Raw genomic sequence first — 26,760 nt, forward strand, 5'->3', positions numbered from 1 at the left:
ATCCACTAGTTACTGGGCTGTACACTGCAAGACAGGAGCCAATATTACACACGAATATGGGTTTAAAAAACACTTAAAGGGTCACATCCATGAAAAAGTGTTTGCCAAACCTTTTAATGTTTGCAAAGGAGAGACAAAATAAGCCTCACAACAATAACAACTTGCGTTTGCATCAATATCACCAGTGTTACCATTATTGTCATGGTAACGCACAAATGTTACAGGATAAGAGCATAATAAATAGGAGCAGGATTAGGCCATTCGGCCCCTCGAGCCTGCTCCGCCATTCAATCAGATCATGGCTGATCTTCAACCTCAACTCCACTTTCCCGCCCGATCCCCATATCCCTTGATTCATGTTCTCATGTATTCTGTGTACATCGGGAAAGGAGAAGAGGTTTACAAAACATTTCTTCATGAAGATGTTGTCCATTTTATGCAGTACAGTAAAAACCATCCCGTTAATGGGCGATTAGAACCATAAGACCATAAGAGATAGGAGCAGGAGTAGGCCATTCGGCCCCTCGAGCCTGCTCCGCCATTTAATGAGATCATGGCTGATCTGATTTTTACCTCAACTCCACTTTCCTGCTTTTTCCCCATACTCTTTGTCTCCCTTGCTGATCAAAAATTTGTCTAACTCAGCCTTGAATGTATTCAATGACTCAGCCTCCACAGCTTTTTGGGGTAAAGAATTCCAAAGATTCACGACCCTCTGGGAGAAGAAATTCCTCCTCATTTCCATCTTAAATGGGCGACCCCTTATTCTGAGACTATGCCCCTTAGTTTTAGATTCCCCCATGAGGGGTAACATCCTCTCAGCATCTACCCTATCGAGTCCCCTCAGAATCTTGTATGTTTCAATAAGATCTCCTCTCATTCTTCTAAACTCCAATGAGTATAGACCCAACCTGTTCAATCTTTCCTCATAAGACAACCCTTCCATACCCGGAATCAACCTAGTGAACCTTCTCTGAACTGTATCCAATGCAAGTATGTCCTTCCTTAAATAAGGGCACCAGAACTGAACGCAGTACTCCAGGTGTGGTCTCACCAGCACCCTGTACAGTTGTAGCAAGACTTCCCTGCTTTTATACTCCATCCCCCTAGAAATAAAGGCCAATATTCCGTTTGCCTTCCCGATTACCTGCTGCACCTGTATGTTGACTTTTTGTGTTTCATGTACGAGGACACCCAGATCCCTCTGTACCGCAGCATTTTGTAGTATTTCTCCATTCAAATAATATTTTGCTTTTTTATTTTTCCTCCCAAAGTGGATGACTTCACATTTTCCCACATTATATTCCATCTGCCAAATTTCTGCCCATTCGCTTAACCTGTCAATATCCCTTTGCAGACACTTTGTGTCCTCGTCGCAACTTGCTTTTCCACCTATCTTTGTATCATCAGCAAATTTGGCCACAAGACATTCTGTTCCTTCATCCAAGTCATTGATATATATTGTAAATAGTTGAGGCCCCAGCACTGAGCCCTGCGGCACCCCACTAGTTACAGATTGCCATTTTGAAAATGGCCCCTTTATCCCGACTCTTTGTGTTCTGTTAGTTAGCCAATCCTCTATCCATGCCAGTATATTACCCCCAACATCATGAGCTCTTATCTTGTGCAGTAACCTTTTATGTGGCACCTTATCGAATGTCTTTTGGAAATCCAAATATACTGCATCCATTGGTTCCCCTTTATCCACCCTGCCCGTTACTTCCTCAAAGAACTCTAATAAATTTGTCAGACATGATTTCCCCTTCATAAAACCATGTTGACTCTCCTTGATTGTATTATGAGTCTCCAAATGTCCTGCTACTACTTCCTTAATAATGGATTCTAGCATTTTCCCAATGACAGATGTTAGGCTAACTGGTCTATAGTTACCTGCTTTCTGTCTCACTCCCTTCTTGAATAGGGGTGTTATATTTGCGGTTTTCCAATTCGCTGGGACCTTTCCAGAATCTAGTGAATTCTGGACGATTACAACCAATGCATCCACTATCTCTGTAACATCCTGAGCGTAACTATTTCTACACTGAGTGTAACTACAGAAAATATATTCAGGGATTATTCAATGTGATTGAACAATGTAAAATTAAATTAGGGAGGGAGATTAATCTCTGGTTCTACCAGGTGAACTTCCTGTTTCTGTCCCATCAAACACTCCCAGGGCAGGTACAGGGTCAGATACAGAGTAAAGCTCCCTCTACACTGTCCCATCAAACACTCCCAGGGCAGGTACAGCACGGGTTAGATACAGAGTAAAGCTCCCTCTACACTGTCCCATCAAACACTCCCAGGGCAGGTACAGCACGGGTTAGATACAGAGTAAAGCTCCCTCTACACTGTCCCATCAAACACTTCCAGGGCAGGTACAGCACGGGTTAGATGCAGAGTAAAGCTCCCTCTACACTGTCCCATCAAACACTCCCAGGGCAGGTACAGCACGGGTTAGATGCAGAGTAAAGCTCCCTCTACACTGTCCCATCAAACACTCCCAGGGCAGGTACAGCACGGGTTAGATGCAGAGTAAAGCTCCCTCTACACTGTCCCATCAAACACTCCCAGGGCAGGTACAGCACGGGTTAGATGCTTTTAAAAAAAATGTTTTTCATTCTTGGGATGTGGGTGTCGCTGGCAAGGCCGGCATTTATTACCCATCCCTAGTTGCCTGATACAACTGAGCGGTTTGCTAGGCCAGTTCAGAGGGCAGTTAAGAGTCAACCATGATGATGTGGGCCTGGAATCACATATAGGCCCAGACTGGGTAAGGACGGCAGGTTTCCTTCCCTCAAGTGAACCAGTTGGGTTTTTACGACAATCCGACAGCTTCACGGTCACTTTTACTGATGCCAGCTTATTATTTCCAGATTTCCTGCTCTTCCTCATAAAGCGTCAAAGAACCCTAAACATTTTACCCAAGCAGGATTGGACTTCTGACAGGGCAGCAGTCCCTCAGTACTACATAGGAGTGTCAGTGGAGGTTATGTAGTCAAGTCTCTGGAGTGGGGCTTTGGATCCAGAACCTCTGGACTCAGAGTGCTACCAACAGAGTCAAGCCGACATCTTCCATTTTAAAAGCCAGAAGACTGGCAGTGAGAGAGGCCATCGCCTTGGAGGTGACGTGGGCTCTGGAGAGGAACAGGAGAAATCATTCAGCAGGAAAGGGTGTTTCAGAAACGGAACTGCAATCCAGAGTGCCCCTCAAACGTTTCCAAATGAACAGTGACTTCCTTCCCCTCCATCTTTCTCTGCTCCTCTGTCAAAGCACTGACTCGGGTGGGGGTGCAGCTCCCCCAGGGCAGGCACTCTGCTGGATTTCCTTCATGTGTCAGCTATTGAACCTTGGGGGCCAGATCGAGTCTGGTCCTCACCCAATCCAGTCCACATCCCACGCGATCTGGAGGGTTCACTGGGTGTGGACCAGGAATGGGAGCCCCGACACTGGGGGCCATGGTAGCACCAATACCATTCGCTGAGCTGAGACCAGTTAACTCAGGGATTGGGTCTGGGTCTGGGGCTTCCTGGTCTGTCCGGCTGCACCAACTAAACACGTCCCATCCCATTTAATCTACCAGACACATCCCAGAAACTGTGTATTTTAATAAATTATCGAGAATAGGTCAATGAAAAGGACCTAACTGTTTGGGCCTAATGGTCTCTGAATCTTCAAAACTACAGCACAGAAAGAGCCCCTGCACCCCATTGTCCCAGTGACAGCGTTAGCTCCTCACTGGACCCGTGTGCTTCAATCCAGTCTCTCCGCTCTTTCCCCAAACTCTATTATTTTCCCTTCAAGTGTTTCTCCAATTCCCTTAGATGCTGTGACTAACGGCCATTATGGAATGGATCCCATATTCTATCACCCTTTTGTGTGAAATATTCCTTCCCCTTTATGCCTTCACTGCCATCCCTGGGTTTCTGCCCCTGTTACTGATTCACTGACCAGTGGAAACCAGTGCCACTATTTATCCCTTCAAACCCTTCCATCATTTTAAATATTCTCAGCCGTGGCTCAGTGGGTAACTCCCTCACCTTGAAGTCAGAGGGTCGTGGGTTCAAGTCCCACTCCAGAGGCTTGAACACATAATCCAGGCTCACACTCCCAGTGCAGTATTGAGGGAGTGCTGCACTGTCAGAGGTTCAGTACTGAGGGAGCGCCGCACTGTCAGAGGTTCAGTACTGAGAGAGTGCTGCACTGTCGGAGGGGCAGTACTGAGGGAGTGCTGCACTGTCGGAGGGTCAGTACTGAGGGAGCGCTGCACTGTCGGAGGGTCAGTACTGAGGGAGCGCCGCACTGTCGGAGGGTCAGTACTGAGGGAGCGCTGCACTGTCGGAGGGTCAGTACTGAGGAAGCGCTGCACTGTCGGAGGGTCAGTACTGAGGGAGCGCTGCACTGTCAGAGGGTCAGTACTGAGGGAGCGCTGCACTGTCGGAGGGTCAGTACTGAGGAAGCGCTGCACTGTCGGAGGGTCAGTACTGAGGGAGTGCTGCATTGTCGGAGGGTCAGTACTGAGGGAGCGCTGCACTGTCGGAGGGTCAGTACTGAGGGAGCGCTGCACTGTCGGAGGGTCAGTACTGAGGGAGCGCTGCACTGTCGGAGGGGCAGTACTGAGGGAGCGCTGCACTGTCGGAGGTGCTGTCTCTCAAATGAGATGTTAAGCCAAGGCCCTGTCTGCCCTCTCAGGCACTATTTGAAGAAGAGCAGTGGGAGTTCTCCTGGTGTTGGGTTGAGGGGTGGGTGTTACGGTGAGGGGCAGGGATGTGGGTGTGGGTGTGGGGTTGGGGGTTGCTTGTTGTGGTGAGCATGGCCGGGCTGGGATACCCGCTGGCTGGAGTGACCCTGTGCTCTCTCTCCTGAACAGGTACAGAATCGTTTGGTCTTTACTCGTGTACAATAAATGGCGAGGAACGGGAGCAGACACATCGAGCGGTGTTCCGGTAAGAACCATGCCCCGAGGGGGTTTAAACTGGAGGGAGAGCTTTGCAGGGCTGCTGTGTCCTAGCATCACTCTGATCTTGCTGCAGAGCAGAGTGGGGGGTCACTGAGACAGGGCTAGGGTTCATCCATCAAAAGGTGTTCTGAGAACTCACAGGCATCACAACATCCAACTGTGTCTCAAATGATAGCGGGGATTGTCCCCTCCATTACCCTACCATTCATGCAGAACTCCCTGACATTTGACCCCGTACCCCCCTCGTCCTACGATCATGGATTAATTTGAAATATTTTGTGAATTTACCTCTTCCGCGCAGCGTATCGTTTTACAGATCCAGAAAATCCCCTCTCAGCCGCCTCCTTTCTGGGGTGAAGAGGCCAATTTTTGGTCTTTCCTTGTAACTCAGTCCCTCTGACCTTGGGGATGGGCCTTGTGACTCTTCACTGCACCGTCTCCAGCACTTGAATGTTCTCCTCGTATCTTGGCGACCAGGATGTGGGCATCGATGACAAGGCTGGCGTTAATTGCGTGCCCTCCAGTTGTCCTGACATCATGGTCGTGGTGACCCTTCGTCTTGGACCACTGTAGTCCGCGTTTGTAGAATTTTCAAACAGCTGAGCGGCTTGCAAGGCCATTTCAGAGGTCAGTTAAGAGTCAGCTACGATTACCGGGTAAGGGCAGCAGGTTTCCTTCCCTAAAGGACATCAGTGAACCAGTTGGGATTTTGTGACAATCCGACAGCTTCATGGTCACTTTTACTGAGATCAGATTTTTAATTCTAGAACTGAATTCAAATTCTCAAATGGCCCTGATGGGATTTGAACTCATGATTTCTGGATTGCTGTTCCAGTATTGGACACCGTACTAGAATCATAGAAATTTACAGCACACAAGGCCATTCGGCCCATCGTGTCTGTGCCGGCCGATAAAGACCTACCCAGCCTAATCCCACTTTCCAGCTCCTGGTCCGTAGCCCTGTGGGTTACGGCACTTCAGGTGCACATCCAGGTACTTTTTAAGTGAGTTGGGGGTTTCTGCCTCTACCACCCTCCCAGTGAGTTCCAGACCCCCACCACTCTCTGGGTGAAAACATTTCTCCTCAGCTCCCCTCTAATCCTTCTACCGATTACTTTAAATCTATGTCCCCTGGTCACTGACCTCTCTGCTAAGGGAAATAGGTCCTTCCCTATCCACTCTATCTAGGCCCCTCATCATTTTATACACTCTCGGTGCGGTCTGACTGTACGGTTTGGTCATGACTTTCTCTGACTTGCACTCTGTAGCTTTGCCATGTGGTGCAGCACTCTGTTGGCTTTGATTGATGCTCCACACTGACTGGACAAGCTGAACGTTGAACCAACATAAACACCTGGATCAACGTCACCCGTCAGTCATTTGATGCCATTCTTGGAGTGCATGTGCTGCCCATTTTTCCTTCCTGTGTGCCGCACTTTCCGTCTTTGCTGTGCCCACTGATCGCGTTTTATCAAACTCATCGTGAGCTCTCTCTCCAGATTCAGCTACTCCTTTGATCTGCTGTTCACTTCCTGGGGTAACCAAATCATTTCCTGTTCCCTGCAGGTTCATTCCTCGTCACCAGGATGAGCTGGAGTTGGATGTTGATGATCCATTGTATGTTGAGGAGGAGGAGGATGACTACTGGTACCGAGGCTACAACATGCGGACAGGAGAGTGTGGGATCTTCCCGGCATACTACGCCCATGAAGTGGTCAACCAGGCCAAGGAATTTCTGGGTAGGTCCGAAAGTAACATCAGGGTCAAAGTTCAGAGGGCATCCATGCGTGTTGAGTTGGGGGCGATGAATATTGGGGGTGGTGAATGTCGGGGGCGGTGAATATTGGGGGTGGTGAATGTTGGGGGTGATGAATATTGGGGACGGTGAATGTCGGGGACGGTGAATGTCGGGGACGATGAATATTGGGGACGGTGAATGTCGGGGACGGTGAATGTCGGGGGCGGTGAATGTCGGGGACGGTGAATGTCGGGGGCGGTGAATATTGGGGACGGTGAATGTCGGGGGCGGTGAATATTGGGGACGGTGAATGTCGGGGGTGGTGAATATTGGGGACGGTGAATGTCGGGGGTGGTGAATATTGGGGACGGTGAATGTCGGGGGTGGTGAATGTCGGGGGTGGTGAATGTCGGGGGTGGTGAATGTCGGGGGCGGTGAATGTTGGGGACGATGAATATTGGGGACGGTGAATGTCGGGGGCGGTGAATATTGGGGGCGGTGAATGTCGGGGGTGGTGAATGTCGGGGGCGGTGAATGTCGGGGGTGGTGAATGTCGGGGGCGGTGAATATTGGGGGCGGTGAATGTCGGGGGTGGTGAATGTCGGGGGTGGTGAATGTCGGGGGCGGTGAATGTTGGGGGCGTGCAATCCATGCTCCCCTGGGGCCGGGTAGATAAACTTATTGCAAAATCAGGAAGGTTCTCGATATCTTCTGGTGGGTGTTCAGGAGCCAATTCCAGGGGCACAGGTGGAAACCGGAACGGATCAGATCAAAGCTCTGCAGTCCTGCCACATCCAGTCGTGAATAGTGGTGGACAATTAAACAACTAATGGGAGGAGGAGGCTCTGCAAACATCCCCATCCTCAATGATGGCGGAGTCCAGCACGTGAGTGCAAAAGACAAGGCTGAAGCGTTTGCAACCATCTTCAGCCAGAAGTGCCGAGTGGATGATCCATCTCAGCCTCCTCCCGATATCCCCACCATCACAGAAGCCAGTCTTCAGCGAATTCGATTCACTCCACGTGATATCAAAAAACGGCTGAGTGCACTGGATACACCAAAGGCTATGGGCCCCAACAACATCCCAGCTGTAGTGCTGAAGACTTGTGCTCCAGAACTAGCTGCGTCTCTAGCCAAGCTGTTCCAGTACAGCTACAATACTGGCATCCACCCGACAATGTGGAAAATTGCCCAGGTATGTCCTGTCCACAAAAAGCAGGACAAATCCAATCCGGCCAATTACCGCCCCATCAGTCAACTCTCAATCATCAGCAAAGTGATGGAAGGTGTCGTCGACAGTGCTATCAAGCGGCACTTACTCACCAATAACTTGCTCACCGATGCTCAGTTTGGGTTCCGCCAGGACCACTCGGCTCCAGACTTCATTACAGCCTTGGTCCAAACATGGACAAAAGAGCTGAATTCCAAAGGTGAGGTGAGAGTGACTGCCCTTGACATCAAGGCAGCATTTGACCGAGTGTGGCACCAAGGAGCCCTAGTAAAATTGAAGTCAATGGGAATCAGGGGGAAAACTCTCCAGTGACTGGAGTCATACCGAGCACAAAGGAAGATGGTAGTGGTTGTTGGAGGCCAATCATCTCAGCCCCAGGATATTGCTGCAGGAGTTCCTCAGGGCAGTGTCCTAGGCCCAACCATCTTCAGCTGCTTCATCAATGACCTTCCCTCCATCACAAGGTCAGAAATGGGGATGTTCGCTGATAATTGCAGAGTGTTCAGTTCCATTCGCAACCCCTCAGATAATGAAGCAGTCCATGCCCGCATGCAGCAAGCCCTGGACAACATCCAGGCTTGGGCTGATAAGTGGCAAGTAATATTCACGCCAGACAAGTGCAAGGCAATGACCATCTCCAACAAGAGAGAGTCTAACCACCTCCCCTTGACATTCAACGGCATTACCATCACCGACTCCCCCACCATCAACATCCTGAGGGTCACCATTGACCAGAAACTTAATTGGACCAGCCATATAAATACTGTGGCTACAACAGCAGGTCAGAGGCTGGGTATTCTGTGGTGAGTGACCCCATAAGACCATAAGAGATAGGAGCAGGAGTAGGCCATTGGGCCCCTCGAGCCTGCTCCGCCATTCAATGAGATCATGGCTGATCTGATTTTTACCTCAACTCCACTTTCCCGCCTTTTCCCCATATCCTTTGACTCCCTTGCTGATCAAAAATTTGTCTAACTCAGCCTTGAATGTATTCAATGACTCAGCCTCCACAGCTTTTTGGGGCAAAGAATTCCAAAGATTCACAATCCTCTTGACTCCCCAAAGCAGTTAGGAAGGCGAATGGTATGTTGGCCTTCATTGCAAGAGGATTTGAGCACAGGAGCAGGGATGTCTTACTGCAGTTATACGGGGCCTTGGTGAGACCACATCTGGAGTATTGTGTGCAGTATTGGTCTCCTTACCTAAGAAAGGATATACTTGCCATAGAGAGAGTGCAGCGAAGGTTCACCAGACTGATCCCTGGGATGGCAGGACTGTCGTATGAGGAGAGATTGGGTCGACTCGGCCTGTATTCACTCGAGTTTAGAAGAATGAGAGGGGATCTCATTGAAACATATAAAATTCTGACAGGGCTGGACAGACTGAATGCGGGGAGGATATTTCCCCTGGATGGGGGTCCAGAATGAAGGGTCACAGTCTCAGGATACGGGGTAGGACATTTTGGACTGAGATGAGGAGAAATTTCTTCACTCAGAGGGTGGTGAACCTGTGGAATTCTCTACCACAGAAGGCAGTGGAGGCCAAGTCACTGAATATATTTAAGAAGGAGCTAGATAGATTTCTGGACACTAAAGGCATCAAGGGGTATGGGGAGAGAGCGGGAATATGGTATTGAGATAGAGGATCAGCCATGATCATATTGAATGGCGGAGCAGGCTTGAAGGACTGAATGGCCTACTCCTGCTCCTATTTTCTATGTTTCTATGTTTCCACCATCTACAAGGCACAAGTCAGGAGTGTGATGGAATACTCTCCACTTGCCTGGATGAGTGCAGCTTCAACAACACTCAAGAAGCTTGGCACTATCCAAGATAAAGCAGCCCGCTTGATTGGCACCCCATCCACCACCCTAAACATTCACTCTCTTCACCACCGGCGCACAGTGGCTGCAGTGTGTACCATCCACAGGATGCACTGCAGCAACTCGCCAAGGCTTCTTCGAAAGCACCTCCCAAACCCGCGACCTCTACCACCTAGAAGGACAAGGGCAGCAGGCGCATGGGAACAACACCACCTGCACGTTCCCCTCCAAGTCACACACCATCCCGACTTGGAAATATATCGCCGTTCCTTCATTGTCGCTGGGTCAAAATCCTGGAACTCCCTTCCTAACAGCACTGTGGGAGAACCGTCACCATACGGACTGCAGCGGTTCAAGAAGGCGGCTCACCACCACCTTCTCAAGGGCAATTAGGGATGGGCAATAAATGCCGGCCTCGCCAGCGACGCCCACATCCCATGAATGAATTTTTAAAAAAGTATAAAGAGGCTGGATTCCTGACACCGTTAAGACAGACTTATTTATATAATCCTTTAATCCGCATGGCCACTGACTGGATTTGTAATGGAACTTCACGCTGACACAGATGCTGACTTTTAACAGTGAGAATACAGTCAGCGAGTACGGATTTGCACTAACGTTACGTGACAGGCTTTTGGCCATTATAGGTGGCAATCACAGAGCCACGTTTGGGCGTTACAAGGTACTACAGGTAATTGTTGACACTTTTAAAATGGATTTTCCCATTGACAAAACCTGGACACGGGTTTTCAATGTATTTTGAGACCAAAATTGTGACCACTCAGCATTTTTAATATGAAATAGAAGTTTGAGGCGGTACAATATGAAAGAAGGCATGGCAGGGAGAGGAACGGGCTGACAAACCATCCTGCTGATTTGTGCCTTCTGGTGCATTGAGTCTCCTTTCCTGGATCAGTGCCCATTTCATCCACCAGTCAGGGACCTCGGAATGTTCTTAGATTAAGCAGCAATGAAAATGGGAGTTGCCGTTGTTGTTTTGACTTTGCCCCATCCACACATTGCTCCAATAACAGCCTTTCCGAAGGCTGAACGCCGCTGTGACTACGTTTGAACCCTGAGAAAGGCTCCGACATTTTGCTTGTCGATGCAGCCGTTTGCTTTTCCTTCACAGGTTGCGCAGTCTGCATTCAGTGAGGTCTCTCTCACACTCCCTGCACAAGACTCAATGTGTGCAGAGAGCACGTTTAAATTATGTAAATAAGCCGGGCCCAGCGAATCGAGCACGGTTTGCTCCTCCCTCCACCACGGTAAGCGGGCCCGTGGGTGCCGCAATTGTGGCTGCATTTTCCCCAAGATCGCAGAATTGATCCTGCTGTATTTTTAGTTCACTCTGAAGAGGGTCCAACAATTCCCAAATATCTCTTATATATCTACATTGGAACGGGGTTTACAGCGCTGCCTGCAGTACCAGTTATAAACAATTTTACAACACCAAGTTATAGTCCAACGATTTTATTTGAAATCTACAAGCTTTCGGAGGCTTCCTCCTTCCTCAGGTAAATAGAGGAAGCCTCCGAAAGCTAGTAGATTTCAAATAAAATCGTTGGACTATAACCTGGTGTTGTAAAATTGTTTACAATTGTCAACCCCAGTCCATCACCGGCATCTCCACATCATGCAGTACCAGTTATGCAGCTCGGCGGCACTGCGACAGGCCATTCCAGTGTAACTCAGCAAGTAATGTTACCGCCTCTCGTCACTCGGCAGCTCTGCATCGGCTTAGAATTCCCGACTGTATTCCACATGCTCACCTCTGGGTGGCCTCCCGAGAAGATCCTAGCCTCCATCATAAATACAAAGATTTAAGAAGCATGTCGTCTAATCCTTTTGTAATAATTGTAATGATTTGGTCTAAAATGTAAAATCAATTGGCAGTCACTCTTTTCAGGGCCTTCTCCTTCCTCCTCTCGAGCATTTACAATGGCTCACACCGCTTCTGGGGTCATCAGACCCCAACGTAGTGGGTTAATGCGTCCCTTCTCCTTAATATTCCAGCCAGCTGAACCCATGGTCCCGTTGACTGAATTCAGGAGCTGTCACTAACGGGCTGACCTCTGTCTCTAATGGGCTGGATTGGAAGGTAGCAAATGTAATCCCGCTATTCAAGAAAAGGAGGGAGAGAAAAAACAGGGAACCAATTAGCCTGACATCAGTAGCAGCAAAAATGCTAGAAACTATTATTAGGGACGTGGTAACAGGGCACTTAGAAAATCATAATATGATTAGGCAGAGTCAACATGGTTTTATGAAAGGGAAATCGTGTTTGACAAATCTATTTTTGAGGATGTAATTAGCAGGGTAGATAAAGGGGAACCAGTGGATGTCGTATATTTGGATTTTCAAAAGGCATTCGATAAGGTACCACACAAGAGGTTGTTACACGAGATTAGGGCTCATGGAACATAGGAACAGGAGGCGGCCATTCAGCCCCTCATGCCTGTTCCGCCATTCGTTGAGATCATGGCTGACCTGTGACCTAACTCCATATACCCGCTGTAGTCCCATGTCCCTTAATACCTTTGGTTAACAAAAATCTATCAATCTCAGATTTAAAATTAACAATTGAGCTAGCATCAACTGCCGTTTGCGGAAGGAAGTTCCAAACTTCTACCACCCTTTGTGTGTAGAAATGTTTCTTAACTTCACTCCTGAAAGTCCAGACTCTAATTTTTAGGCTATGTCCCCTAGTCCTAGACTCCCCAACCAGTGGAAATAGTTTCTCTCTATCTACCCTATCAGTTCTCCTAAATATCTTGAAAACTTTGATCAAATCACCCCTTAATCTTCTAAATTCCAGGGAATACAACCCCAGTTTGTATAATCTCGCCTCACAATTTAACCCTTGGAGGTCGGGGGTAATATATTAGCATGGATTGAGGATTGGTTAACGGACAGAAAACAGAGAGCAGGAATAAACAGGTCATTTTCGGGTTGGAGGCTGTAACTAGTGGGGTGCCGCAAGGATCAGTGCTTGGGCCTCAGCTATTTACAATCTGTATCAATGACTTAGATGAGGGGACCGAGTGTAATTTATCCAAGTTTGCTGATGATACAAAGCTAGGTGGGAAAGTAAGCTGTGAGGAGGACACAAAGAACACAAACTCCCTCTTCCTCCTCCTCCTCCTCCTCACCCCATCTAGTAAGACCTGGAGTGAGGCATCATTAAACCTGGGAGCAGCCTTCCCCCTGGGATGCTCCATGCTGTAATTTTGCCTATTTTCTGTAGTATCAGTCAGTGGAGGACTGCCCCTTTAAATGCGGGTGCGCAGTCTGCCCGTTGCGCAGCTTTCCAGCGCGAAACCCGGAAGCCAAGGTAAGTGGTTCCAATTAGGCTGCGATCGCGTGGGGAACCCACCGATTTTACTGGGCGGGTCACCCACGCGCCCAGTCAACCCCCCGCTCCCTCCTAATATCGAGCCCAAAGAGTCTGCAAAGGGATATAGACAGGTTAAGTGAGTGGGTGAGAAGGTGGCAGATGGAGTATAATGTGGGGAAATGTGAGGTTATCCACTTTGGTAGGAAGAATAGAAAAACAGAATTTTTTTTAAAAGATGAGAGACTAAGAAATGTTGTTAATCAGAGGGATTTGGGTGTCCTTGTACACGAATCACAGAAGTTAACATTCAGGTACAGCAAGCAATTAGGAAAGCAAATGGTATGTTAGCCTTTATTGTAAGGGGATTGGAGTATTAGAGTAAGGAAGTCTTGCTGCAATTATATAGGGCTCTGGTGAGACCACACCTGGAGTACTGTATACAGTTTTGGTCTCCTTATCTAAGGAAGGATATACTTGCCTGAGAAGGGGTGCAACAGAGGTTCATTAGATTGATTCCTGGGATAAGAGGGTTCTCTTCTGAGGAGAGGTTGAGTAGAATGGGCCTATACTCTCTGGAGTTTAGAAGAATGAGAGGTGATCTCATTGAAACATATAAAATTATAGGAACATAGGAACAGGAGTAGGCCATTCAGCCCCTCGTGCCTGCTCCGCCATTTGATAAGGTCGTGGCTGACCTGTGATCTAACTCCATATACCTTCTTAGAAGGTTTGACAGGGTAGATGCTGAGAGGCTGTTTCCCCTGGCTGGAGAGTCTAGAACTAGGGGGCATAGTCTCAGGATAAGGGGTCGGCCATTTAGGACCGAGATGAGGAAAAATTTCCTCACTCAGAGGTTTGTGAATCTTTGGAATTCTCTGTCCCAGAGGGCTGAGGATGCTCAGTCATTGATTATATGCAAGACTGAGATCGATAGATTTTTGGACACCAAGGGAATCAAGGGATATGGGGATCGGGCAGGAAAGTGGAGTTGAGGTCGAAGATCAGCCATGATCTTATTGAATGGCGGAGCAGGCTCGAGGGGCCGTGTGACCTACTCCTGTTCCTATTTCTTATGTTCTTATGTTCTCAGTCTCTAACAGGCTGGTTACTGTCTCTAAGGTCTCCTCTGTTGTGTGCTGATACAGGGATAAAGAAGAGCAGCATGTGGATGGAGAGGTTCAACGTGCAATTCCTGGGATCTGTGGAAGTGCCGTATCACCAGGGCAACGACATCCTATGCGCTGCGATGCAGAAGGTGAGAGGGCCAGAATCTCCGGGGCGGGGGGGGGGGGGGGAGTAATTTCCTTTTTTTGAGAGAAGTAGGTGCAGGGTGAACTCATTGTGCAGATCATCAGACCTAAAAATAGGAGCAAGAGCGGCACATCAGAAAGTGACATCAAACCTGGGTTAAAAGTTTGTAGACCAGACGTTTCCAAGTCTTGGTCCCAAGTCACACCCTCCAGAGTTAATCACACTCATTCATCACCTGTTGGTTTGTCCGGTTAGAATTTCCTGGATCTGGGGATGAGGGAAAGTGCTGTTTGGCAGATAAATCCAAAACCGGAATCTGGGAATAAACGGGGACAGGAGTTTAAACTTTATACGTGACCTCTGGGCAGAGTGAGTGAAAGGGGGAGAGGGAAAGACAGACCAACCCCAGGACGAGCAAGGTAGGACATACAGTTAGGAGCAGGAAGCTCGGCAGCTTTAGTTTCCTCCTGAAGTCGGGATCGCAAAGGCCAAACATAAGAGCCCAGAGAGAGATCTGATTGAGGTCAGATCAGCACAGGCCAGGGATGGAACTGTAACTTTTTGCTCTATAAATAGTATTACCTGGGATTAATATTGTACAGACTATTACCCGGGATTAATATTATAGACTAATACCGGGGTTTAATATTATAGACTGTTACCCGGGTTTAATATTAGAGACAAATACCGGGGTTTAATATTATAGATTAATACCCGGGTTTAATATTATAGACTAATACCTGGGTTTAATATTATAGATTAATACCCGGGTTTAATATTATAGACTGTTACCCGGGTTTAATATTAAAGACTAATACCTGGAGAAGCAAGGATTAATCAGGGATAGTCAACATGGCTTTATCAAGGGAAGATCATGTCTGACTAATTTGATTGAATTTTTTGAGGGGGTGACTAGGCGTGTGGATGAGGGTAACGCAGTGGATGTGGTATACATGGATTTCAGTAAGGCCTTCGATAAAGTCCCCCACAGGAGACTGGTCAAGAAGGTACGAGCCCATGGAATCCAGGATGCCTTGGCACTTTGGATACAAAACTGGCTTAGTGGCAGAAGGCAGAGGGTGATGGTCGAAGGTTGTTTTTGTGACTGGAAGCCTGTGGCCAGTGGGGTACCACAGGGATCGGTGCTGGGTCCCTTGCTGTTTGTGGTCTACATTAATGACTTGGATATGAATGTAAAAGGTATGATCAGTAAGTTCGCTGATGATACATAAATTGGTAGGGTGGTAAATAGCGAGGAGGATAGCCTCAGTCTGCAGGACGATATAGATGGGTTGGTCAGATGGGCGGAACAGTGGCAAATGGAATTTAACCCGGAAAAGTGCGAGGTGATGCACTTTGGAGGGACTAACAAGGCAAGGGAATACACAATGAATGGGAGGACCCTAGGCAAGACAGAGGGTCAGAGGGATCTTGGTGTGCAAGTTCACAGATCCCTGAAGGCGGCGGAACAGGGAGATAAGGTGGTAAAGAAGGCATATAGGATACTTGCCTTTATTAGCCGAGGCATAGAATATAAGAGCAAGGAGGTTATGATGGAGCTGTATAAAACACTGGTTAGGCCACAGCTGGAGTACTGTGTGCAGTTCTGGTCGCCACACTACAGGAAGGATGTGATCGCTTTGGAGAGGGTGCAGAGGAGATTCACCAGGATGTTACCAGGGCTGGAGCGCTTCAGCTATGAAGAGAGACTGGGAAGATTGGGTTTGTTTTCCTTGGAGCAGAGGAGGCTGAGGGGGGACATGCTTGAGGTGTACAAAATTATGAGGGGCACAGATAGGATGGATACTAATGAGCTTTTTCCCTTCGTTGAGGGTTCTATAACAAGGGGGCATAGATTCAAGGTAAAAGGCGGGAGGTTTAGAGGGGATTTGAGAAAGAACTTTTTCACCCAGAGGGTGGTTGGAGTCTGGAACTCACTGCCTGAAAGGGTTGTGGAGGCAGGAACCCTCACAACATTCAAGAAGCATTTGGATGAGCACTTGAAATGCCATAGCATACAAGGCTACGGACCAAATGCTGGAATATGGGATTAGAGTAGACAGGGCTTGATGGCCGGTGCGCACACGATGGGCCGAAGGGCCTCTATCCATGCTGTATGACTCTATGACTCTAATACCCGGGTTTAATATTATAGACTATTACCCGGGGTTTAATATTATAGATTAATACCCAGGTTTAATATTATAGACTAATACCCGGGATTAATATTATAGACTAATACCCGGGATTAATATTATAGACTAATACCTGGGTTTAATATTATAGACTAATACCCAGGATTAATATTATAGACTAATACCCGGGATTAATATTATAGACTAATTCCCGGGATTAATATTATAGACTAATTCCCAGGATTAATATTATAGACTAATACCCGGGATTAATATTATAGACTATTACCCGGGGTTTAATATTATAGACTAATACCCAGGTTTAATATTATAGACTAATACCCGGGATTAATATTATAGACTAATACCCGGGGTTTAATATTATAGACTAATACCCGGGATTAATATTATAGACTAATTCCCGGGATTAATATTATAGACTAATTCCCGGGTTTAATATTATAGACTAATTCCCGGGTTTAATATTAGAGACTAATTCCCGGGATTAATATTATAGACTAATTCCCGGGTTTAATATTATAGACTAATACCCGGGATTAATATTATAGACTAATTCCCGGGATTAATATTATAGACTAATTCCCGGGATTAATATTATAGACTAATTCCCGGGTTTAATATTATAGACTAATACCCGGGATTAATATTATAGACTAATTCCCGGGATTAATATTATAGACTAATTCCCGGGATTAATATTATAGACTAATACCCGGGATTAATATTATAGACTAATACCCGGGTTTAATATTATAGACTAATTCCCGGGATTAATATTATAGACTAATACCCGGGATTAATATTATAGACTAATTCCCGGGTTTAATATTATAGACTAATACCCGGGTTTAATATTATAGACTAATTCCCGGGATTAATATTATAGACTATTACCTGGGATTAATATTATAGACTAATACCCGGGTTTAATATTATAGACTAATTCCCGGGATTAATATTATAGACTAATACCCAGGTTTAATATTATAGACTAATACCGGGGTTTAATATTATAGACTAATTCCCGGGATTAATATTATAGACTAATTCCCGGGTTTAATATTATAGACTAATACCGGGGTTTAATATTATAGACTAATTCCCGGGATTAATATTATAGACTAATACCCGGGATTAATATTATAGACTAATTCCCGGGTTTAATATTATAGACTAATACCCGGGTTTAATATTATAGACTAATTCCCGGGTTTAATATTATAGACTAATTCCCGGGATTAATATTATAGACTAATACCCGGGTTTAATATTATAGACTAATTCCCGGGTTTAATATTATAGACTAATTCCCGGGTTTAATATTATAGACTAATTCCCGGGATTAATATTATAGACTAATACCCGGGTTTAATATTAGAGACTAATTCCGGGGATTAATATTATAGACTAATTCCCGGGTTTAATATTAGAGACTAATTCCCGGGTTTAATATTAGAGACTAATTCCCGGGTTTAATATTATAGACTAATTCCCGGGTTTAATATTATAGACTAATACCGGGGTTTAATATTATAGACTAATTCCCGGGATTAATATTATAGACTAATTCCCGGGTTTAATATTATAGACTAATTCCCGGGATTAATATTATAGACTAATACCCGGGTTTAATATTATAGACTAATTCCCGGGTTTAATATTATAGACTAATTCCCGGGATTAATATTATAGACTAATACCGGGGTTTAATATTATAGACTAATTCCCGGGTTTAATATTATAGACTAATTCCCGGGTTTAATATTATAGACTAATTCCCGGGTTTAATATTATAGACTAATTCCCGGGTTTAATATTATAGACTAATTCCCGGGTTTAATATTATAGACTAATACCGGGGTTTAATATTATAGACTAATTCCCGGGATTAATATTATAGACTAATTCCCGGGTTTAATATTATAGACTAATACCGGGGTTTAATATTATAGACTAATTCCCGGGATTAATATTATAGACTAATACCCGGGATTAATATTATAGACTAATTCCCGGGTTTAATATTATAGACTAATACCCGGGTTTAATATTATAGACTAATTCCCGGGATTAATATTATAGACTAATACCCGGGTTTAATATTATAGACTAATTCCCGGGTTTAATATTATAGACTAATTCCCGGGATTAATATTATAGACTAATTCCCGGGTTTAATATTATAGACTAATACCCGGGATTAATATTATAGACTATTACCTGGGATTAATATTATAGACTAATACCCGGGATTAATATTATAGACTAATACCGGGGATTAATATTATAGACTAACACCGGGGTTTAATATTATAGACTAATACCTGGGTTTAATATTATAGACTAATACCCGGGATTAATATTATAGACTAATTCCCGGGTTTAATATTATAGACTAATTCCCGGGTTTAATATTAGAGACTAATTCCCGGGATTAATATTATAGACTAATTCCCGGGATTAATATTATAGACTAATTCCCGGGTTTAATATTATAGACTAATACCCGGGATTAATATTATAAACTAATTCCCGGGATTAATATTATAGACTAATTCCCGGGATTAATATTATAGACTAATACCCGGGATTAATATTATAGACTAATTCCCGGGTTTAATATTATAGACTAATTCCCGGGATTAATATTATAGACTAATACCCGGGATTAATATTATAGACTAATTCCCGGGTTTAATATTATAGACTAATACCCGGGTTTAATATTATAGACTAATTCCCGGGATTAATATTATAGACTATTACCTGGGATTAATATTATAGACTAATTCCCGGGATTAATATTATAGACTAATTCCCGGGATTAATATTATAGACTAATACCCGGGTTTAATATTATAGACTAATTCCCGGGTTTAATATTATAGACTAATTCCCGGGATTAATATTATAGACTAATACCCGGGTTTAATATTATAGACTAATTCCCGGGTTTAATATTATAGACTAATTCCCGGGATTAATATTATAGACTAATACCCGGGATTAATATTATAGACTAATTCCCGGGTTTAATATTATAGACTAATTCCCGGGATTAATATTATAGACTAATACCCGGGATTAATATTATAGACTAATTCCCGGGATTAATATTATAGACTAATTCCCGGGATTAATATTATAGACTAATACCCGGGTTTAATATTATAGACTAATTCCCGGGTTTAATATTATAGACTAATTCCCGGGATTAATATTATAGACTAATACCCGGGATTAATATTATAGACTAATTCCCGGGATTAATATTATAGACTAATTCCCGGGATTAATATTATAGACTAATACCCGGGTTTAATATTATAGACTAATTCCCGGGTTTAATATTATAGACTAATTCCCGGGATTAATATTATAGACTAATACCCGGGATTAATATTATAGACTAATTCCCGGGTTTAATATTATAGACTAATACCCGGGTTTAATATTATAGACTAATTCCCGGGATTAATATTATAGACTATTACCTGGGATTAATATTATAGACTAATTCCCGGGATTAATATTATAGACTAATTCCCGGGTTTAATATTATAGACTAATACCCGGGTTTAATATTATAGACTAATACCCGGGATTAATATTATAGACTATTACCTGGGATTAATATTATAGACTAATACCCGGGATTAATATTATAGACTAATACCCGGGATTAATATTATAGACTAATTCCCGGGATTAATATTATAGACTAATTCCCGTGTTTAATATTATAGACTAATACCGGGGATTAATATTATAGACTAACACCGGGGTTTAATATTATAGACTAATACCTGGGTTTAATATTATAGACTAATACCGGGGATTAATATTATAGACTAATACCCGGGATTAATATTATAGACTAATACACGGGATTAATATTATAGACTAATACCTGGGTTTAATATTATAGACTAATACAGGGGGTTTAATATTATAGACTAATGCCTGGGTTTAATATTATAGACTAATACACGGGATTAATATTATAGACTAATACCCGGGATTAATATTATAGACTAATACAGGGGGTTTAATATTATAGACTAATGCCTGGGTTTAATATTATAGACTAATACCGGGGATTAATATTATAGACTATTACCCGGGTTTAATATTATAGACTAATACCCGGGATTAATATTATAGACTAATACCGGGGTTTAATATTATAGACTAATACCTGGGTTTAATATTATTGACTAATACCGGGGATTAATATTATAGACTATTACCCGGGTTTAATATTATAGACTATTATCCGGGATTAATATTATAGACTAATACCCGGGATTAATATTATAGACTAATTCCCGGGTTTAATATTATAGACTAATACCTGGGTTTAATATTATAGACTAATACCGGGGATTAATATTATAGACTAATTCCCGGGTTTAATATTATAGACTAATACCGGGGTTTAATATTATAGACTGTTACCCGGGATTAATATTATAGACTAATACCTGGGTTTAATATTATAGACTAATACCGGGGATTAATATTATAGACTAATTCCCGGGTTTAATATTATAGACTAATACCCGGGTTTAATATTATAGACTAATACCCGGGTTTAATATTATAGACTAATACCGGGGTTTAATATTATAGACTAATACCGGGGATTAATATTATAGACTATTACCCGGGTTTAATATTATAGACTAATTCCCGGGTTTAATATTATAGACTAATACCCGGGTTTAATATTATAGACTAATTCCCGGGTTTAATATTATAGACTAATTCCCGGGTTTAATATTATAGACTAATACCCGGGTTTAATATTATAGACTAATACCCGGGTTTAATATTATAGACTAATACCCGGGTTTAATATTATAGACTAATACCCGGGTTTAATATTATAGACTAATACCCGGGTTTAATATTATAGACTAATACCGGGGTTTAATATTATAGACTAATACCGGGGATTAATATTATAGACTATTACCCGGGTTTAATATTATAGACTAATTCCCGGGTTTAATATTATAGACTAATACCCGGGTTTAATATTATAGACTAATACCCGGGTTTAATATTATAGACTAATTCCCGGGTTTAATATTATAGACTAATTCCCGGGTTTAATATTATAGACTAATACCCAGGTTTAATATTATAGACTAATACCCAGGATTAATATTATAGACTAATACCCGGGTTTAATATTATAGACTAATTCCCGGGTTTAATATTATAGACTAATACCCAGGATTAATATTATAGACTAATACCCGGGTTTAATATTATAGACTAATTCCCGGGTTTAATATTATAGACTAATACCCGGGTTTAATATTATAGACTAATACCCGGGTTTAATATTATAGACTAATACCGGGGATTAATATTATAGACTATTACCCGGGTTTAATATTATAGACTAATACCCGGGTTTAATATTATAGACTAATACCCAGGATTAATATTATAGACTAATACCCGGGTTTAATATTATAGACTAATTCCCGGGTTTAATATTATAGACTAATACCCGGGTTTAATATTATAGACTAATACCCAGGATTAATATTATAGACTAATACCCGGGTTTAATATTATAGACTAATACCCAGGATTAATATTATAGACTAATACCCGGGTTTAATATTATAGACTAATACCCAGGATTAATATTATAGACTAATACCCGGGTTTAATATTATAGACTAATTCCCGGGTTTAATATTATAGACTAATACCCAGGATTAATATTATAGACTAATACCCGGGTTTAATATTATAGACTAATTCCCGGGTTTAATATTATAGACTAATACCCGGGTTTAATATTATAGACTAATACCCGGGTTTAATATTATAGACTAATACCGGGGATTAATATTATAGACTATTACCCGGGTTTAATATTATAGACTAATACCCGGGATTAATATTATAGACTAATACCTGGGTTTAATATTATAGACTAATACCGGGGATTAATATTATAGACTATTAGCCGGGTTTAATATTATAGACTATTATCCGGGATTAATATTATAGACTAATACCGGGCTTTAATATTATAGACTAATTCCCGGGTTTAATATTATAGACTAATACCGGGGATTAATATTATAGACTATTAGCCGGGTTTAATATTATAGACTATTATCCGGGATTAATATTATAGACTAATACCGGGGTTTAATATTATAGACTAATTCCCGGGTTTAATATTATAGACTAATTCCCGGGTTTAATATTATAGACTAATACCCAGGATTAATATTATAGACTAATACCGGGGTTTAATATTATAGACTAATACCCGGGTTTAATATTATAGACTAATACACGGGTTTAATATTATAGACTAATACCCGGGTTTAATATTATAGACTAATACACGGGTTTAATATTATAGACTAATACCGGGGATTAATATTATAGACTATTACCCGGGTTTAATATTATAGACTAATACCCGGGATTAATATTATAGACTAATACCTGGGTTTAATATTATAGACTAATACTGGGGATTAATATTATAGACTATTAGCCGGGTTTAATATTATAGACTATTATCCGGGATTAATATTATAGACTAATACACGGGTTTAATATTATAGACTAATACCTGGGTTTAATATTATAGACTAATACCGGGGTTTAATATTATAGACTAATACCGGGGATTAATATTATAGACTAATACCTGGGTTTAATATTATAGACTAATACTGGGGATTAATATTATAGACTATTAGCCGGGTTTAATATTATAGACTAATACCCGGGATTAATATTATAGACTAATACCTGGGTTTAATATTATAGACTAATACCTGGGTTTAATATTATAGACTAATACCGGGGATTAATATTATAGACTAATTCCCGGGTTTAATATTATAGACTGTTACCCGGGATTAATATTATAGACTAATACCTGGGATTAATATTATAGACTAATTCCCGGGTTTAATATTATAGACTAATACCTGGGTTTAATATTATAGACTAATACCGGGGATTAATATTATAGACTAATTCCCGGGTTTAATATTATAGACTGTTACCCGGGTTTAATATTATAGACTAATTCCCGGGATTAATATTATAGACTAATTCCCGGGTTTAATATTATAGACTAATACCCAGGATTAATATTATAGACTAATACCCGGGATTAATATTATAGACTAATACCGGGGTTTAATATTATAGACTAATACCGGGGTTTAATATTATAGACTGTTACCCGGGATTAATATTATAGACTAATACCGGGGTTTAATATTATAGACTAATTCCCGGGTTTAATATTATAGACTAATACCCAGGATTAATATTATAGACTAATACCCGGGATTAATATTATAGACTAATACCGGGGTTTAATATTATGGACTAATTCCCGGGTTTAATATTATAGACTAATACCCAGGATTAATATTATAGACTAATACCCGGGATTAATATTATAGACTAATACCGGGGTTTAATATTATAGACTAATACCCGGGTTTAATATTATAGACTAATACCTGGGTTTAATATTATAGACTAATACCGGGGATTAATATTATAGACTAATTCCCGGGTTTAATATTATAGACTAATACCCGGGTTTAATATTATAGACTAATACCGGGGATTAATATTATAGACTAATTCCCGGGTTTAATATTATAGACTATTACCCGGGTTTAATATTATAGACTAATACACGGGTTTAATATTATAGACTAATACCGGGGATTAATATTATAGACTAATACCGGGGTTTAATATTATAGACTAATTCCCGGGTTTAATATTATAGACTAATACCGGGGTTTAATATTATAGACTAATTCCCGGGTTTAATATTATAGACTATTACCCGGGTTTAATATTATAGACTAATACCCGGGATTAATATTATAGACTAATACCGGGGTTTAATATTATAGACTAATTCCCGGGTTTAATATTATAGACTAATACCCGGGATTAATATTAGAGACTAATTCCCGGGTTTAATATTATAGACTAATACCCGGGATTAATATTATAGACTAATACCGGGGTTTAATATTATAGACTAATTCCCGGGTTTAATATTATAGACTAATACCGGGGTTTAATATTATAGACTAATACCGGGGTTTAATATTATAGACTAATACCCGGGTTTAATATTATAGACTAATTCCCGGGTTTAATATTATAGACTAATACCGGGGATTAATATTATAGACTGTTACCCGGGATTAATATTATAGACTAATACCGGGGTTTAATATTATAGACTAATTCCCGGGTTTAATATTATAGACTAATACCGGGGTTTAATATTATAGACTAATACCGGGGATTAATATTATAGACTATTACCCGGGTTTAATATTATAGACTAATACCCGGGATTAATATTATAGACTAATACCGGGGTTTAATATTATAGACTAATACCGGGGATTAATATTATAGACTATTAGCCGGGTTTAATATTATAGACTATTATCCGGGATTAATATTATAGACTAATACCCGGGATTAATATTATAGACTAATACCCGGGATTAATATTATAGACTAATACCTGGGTTTAATATTATAGACTAATACCGGGCTTTAATATTATAGACTAATTCCCGGGTTTAATATTATAGACTGTTACCCGGGATTAATATTATAGACTAATACCGGGGTTTAATATTATAGACTAATTCCCGGGTTTAATATTATAGACTAATACCCGGGATTAATATTATAGACTAATACCGGGCTTTAATATTATAGACTAATTCCCGGGTTTAATATTATAGACTGTTACCCAGGATTAATATTATAGACTAATACCGGGGTTTAATATTATAGACTAATTCCCGGGTTTAATATTATAGACTAATACCCAGGATTAATATTAGAGACTAATACCGGGGTTTAATATTATAGACTAATTCCCGGGTTTAATATTATAGACTAATACCCGGGTTTAATATTATAGACTAATTCCCGGGTTTAATATTATAGACTAATACCCGGGTTTAATATTATAGACTAATACCCGGGTTTAATATTATAGACTAATTCCCGGGTTTAATATTATAGACTAATACCGGGGTTTAATATTATAGACTAATTCCCGGGTTTAATATTATAGACTAATTCCCGGGTTTAATATTATAGACTAATACCCGGGTTTAATATTATAGACTAATTCCTGGGTTTAATATTATAGACTAATTCCCGGGTTTAATATTATAGACTAATACCCGGGTTTAATATTATAGACTAATTCCCGGGTTTAATATTGTAGGCTAATTCCCGGGTTAATATTATAGTTTAATACCAGGGTTTAATATTATAGACTAATTCCCGGGTTTAATATTAATTTCAATGTCGCCCTCTTGCAGATTGCTACCACTAGAAAGTTAACTGTTCACCTGCGCCCACCAGCAAGTTGCGATTTGGAGGTCAGCATTCAAGGGGTTAAACTGGCCATGAGTTTGAACGAGTATGGACCAGAGGACAAGGTAGGAACACGTGTGAAATCTTATATTGGTCCACCTGTCTGTCGATCCATCCATTTATCTATCATTTATCTATTGATGAACCAGTCTGTCCACCGTCTAAGGGCACGTCTGACCTCAGTCGATGGGTGGGTCCGTCTTCAGTCCATGGGCGGGCCTGTCTTCCATCTATGGACACACCTGTCTTCTGTCTACAGACGGGCCTGTCTACTGTCTATGGGTGGGTCTGGCTGATGTCTGTTGGTGGGTCTGATTCCTGTCTACGGGTGTGTCTGGCTATTGTCTATAGGTGGGTCTGGCTACTGTCTATGGACACATCTGTCTTCAGTCTACAGACGGGCCTGTCTAATGCCTATGGATGGGTCTGGCTACTATGGACATATCTGTCTTCTGTCTATGGGTGGGTCTATTGTACCTGCTCTGGAAGTGTTTGATGGGATAGTGTAGAGGGAGCTTTACTCTGTATCTAACCTGTGCTGTACCTGCCCTGGGAGTGTTTGATGGGACAGTGTAGAGGGAGCTTTACTCTGTATCTAACCCTGTACCTGCCCTGGGAGTGATTGATGGGACAGCGTGGAGGGAGCTTTACTCTGTATCTGACCCTGTACCTGCCCTGGGAGTGATTGATGGGACAGCGTGGAGGGAGCTTTACTCTGTATCTAACCCGTGCTGTACCTGCCCTGGGAGTGTTTGATGGGACAGTGTAGAGGGAGCTTTACTCTGTATCTAACCCTGTACCTGCCCTGGGAGTGATTGATGGGACA

The 26,760-nt window shown here is 42.1% G+C and overlaps 1 protein-coding gene across 1 annotated transcript in view; it reads left to right on the forward strand.

The window, feature by feature from the left end:
* mapk8ip2 (mitogen-activated protein kinase 8 interacting protein 2) overlaps positions 1-26,760 on the forward strand; it is a 104,206-nt gene that overhangs the window by 69,303 nt on the left and 8,143 nt on the right. Inside the window, exons 8-11 of the mRNA XM_068005303.1 lie at positions 4,872-4,947; positions 6,528-6,700; positions 14,235-14,344; positions 25,880-25,999. Of these exons, the coding sequence (XP_067861404.1) occupies positions 4,872-4,947; positions 6,528-6,700; positions 14,235-14,344; positions 25,880-25,999 (479 nt within the window). The remainder of the gene's footprint in view (positions 1-4,871; positions 4,948-6,527; positions 6,701-14,234; positions 14,345-25,879; positions 26,000-26,760) is intronic.

This window comes from Heptranchias perlo, chromosome 24 (genome assembly GCF_035084215.1).
Source record: "Heptranchias perlo isolate sHepPer1 chromosome 24, sHepPer1.hap1, whole genome shotgun sequence".
Classification (NCBI taxonomy): domain Eukaryota; kingdom Metazoa; phylum Chordata; class Chondrichthyes; order Hexanchiformes; family Hexanchidae; genus Heptranchias; species Heptranchias perlo.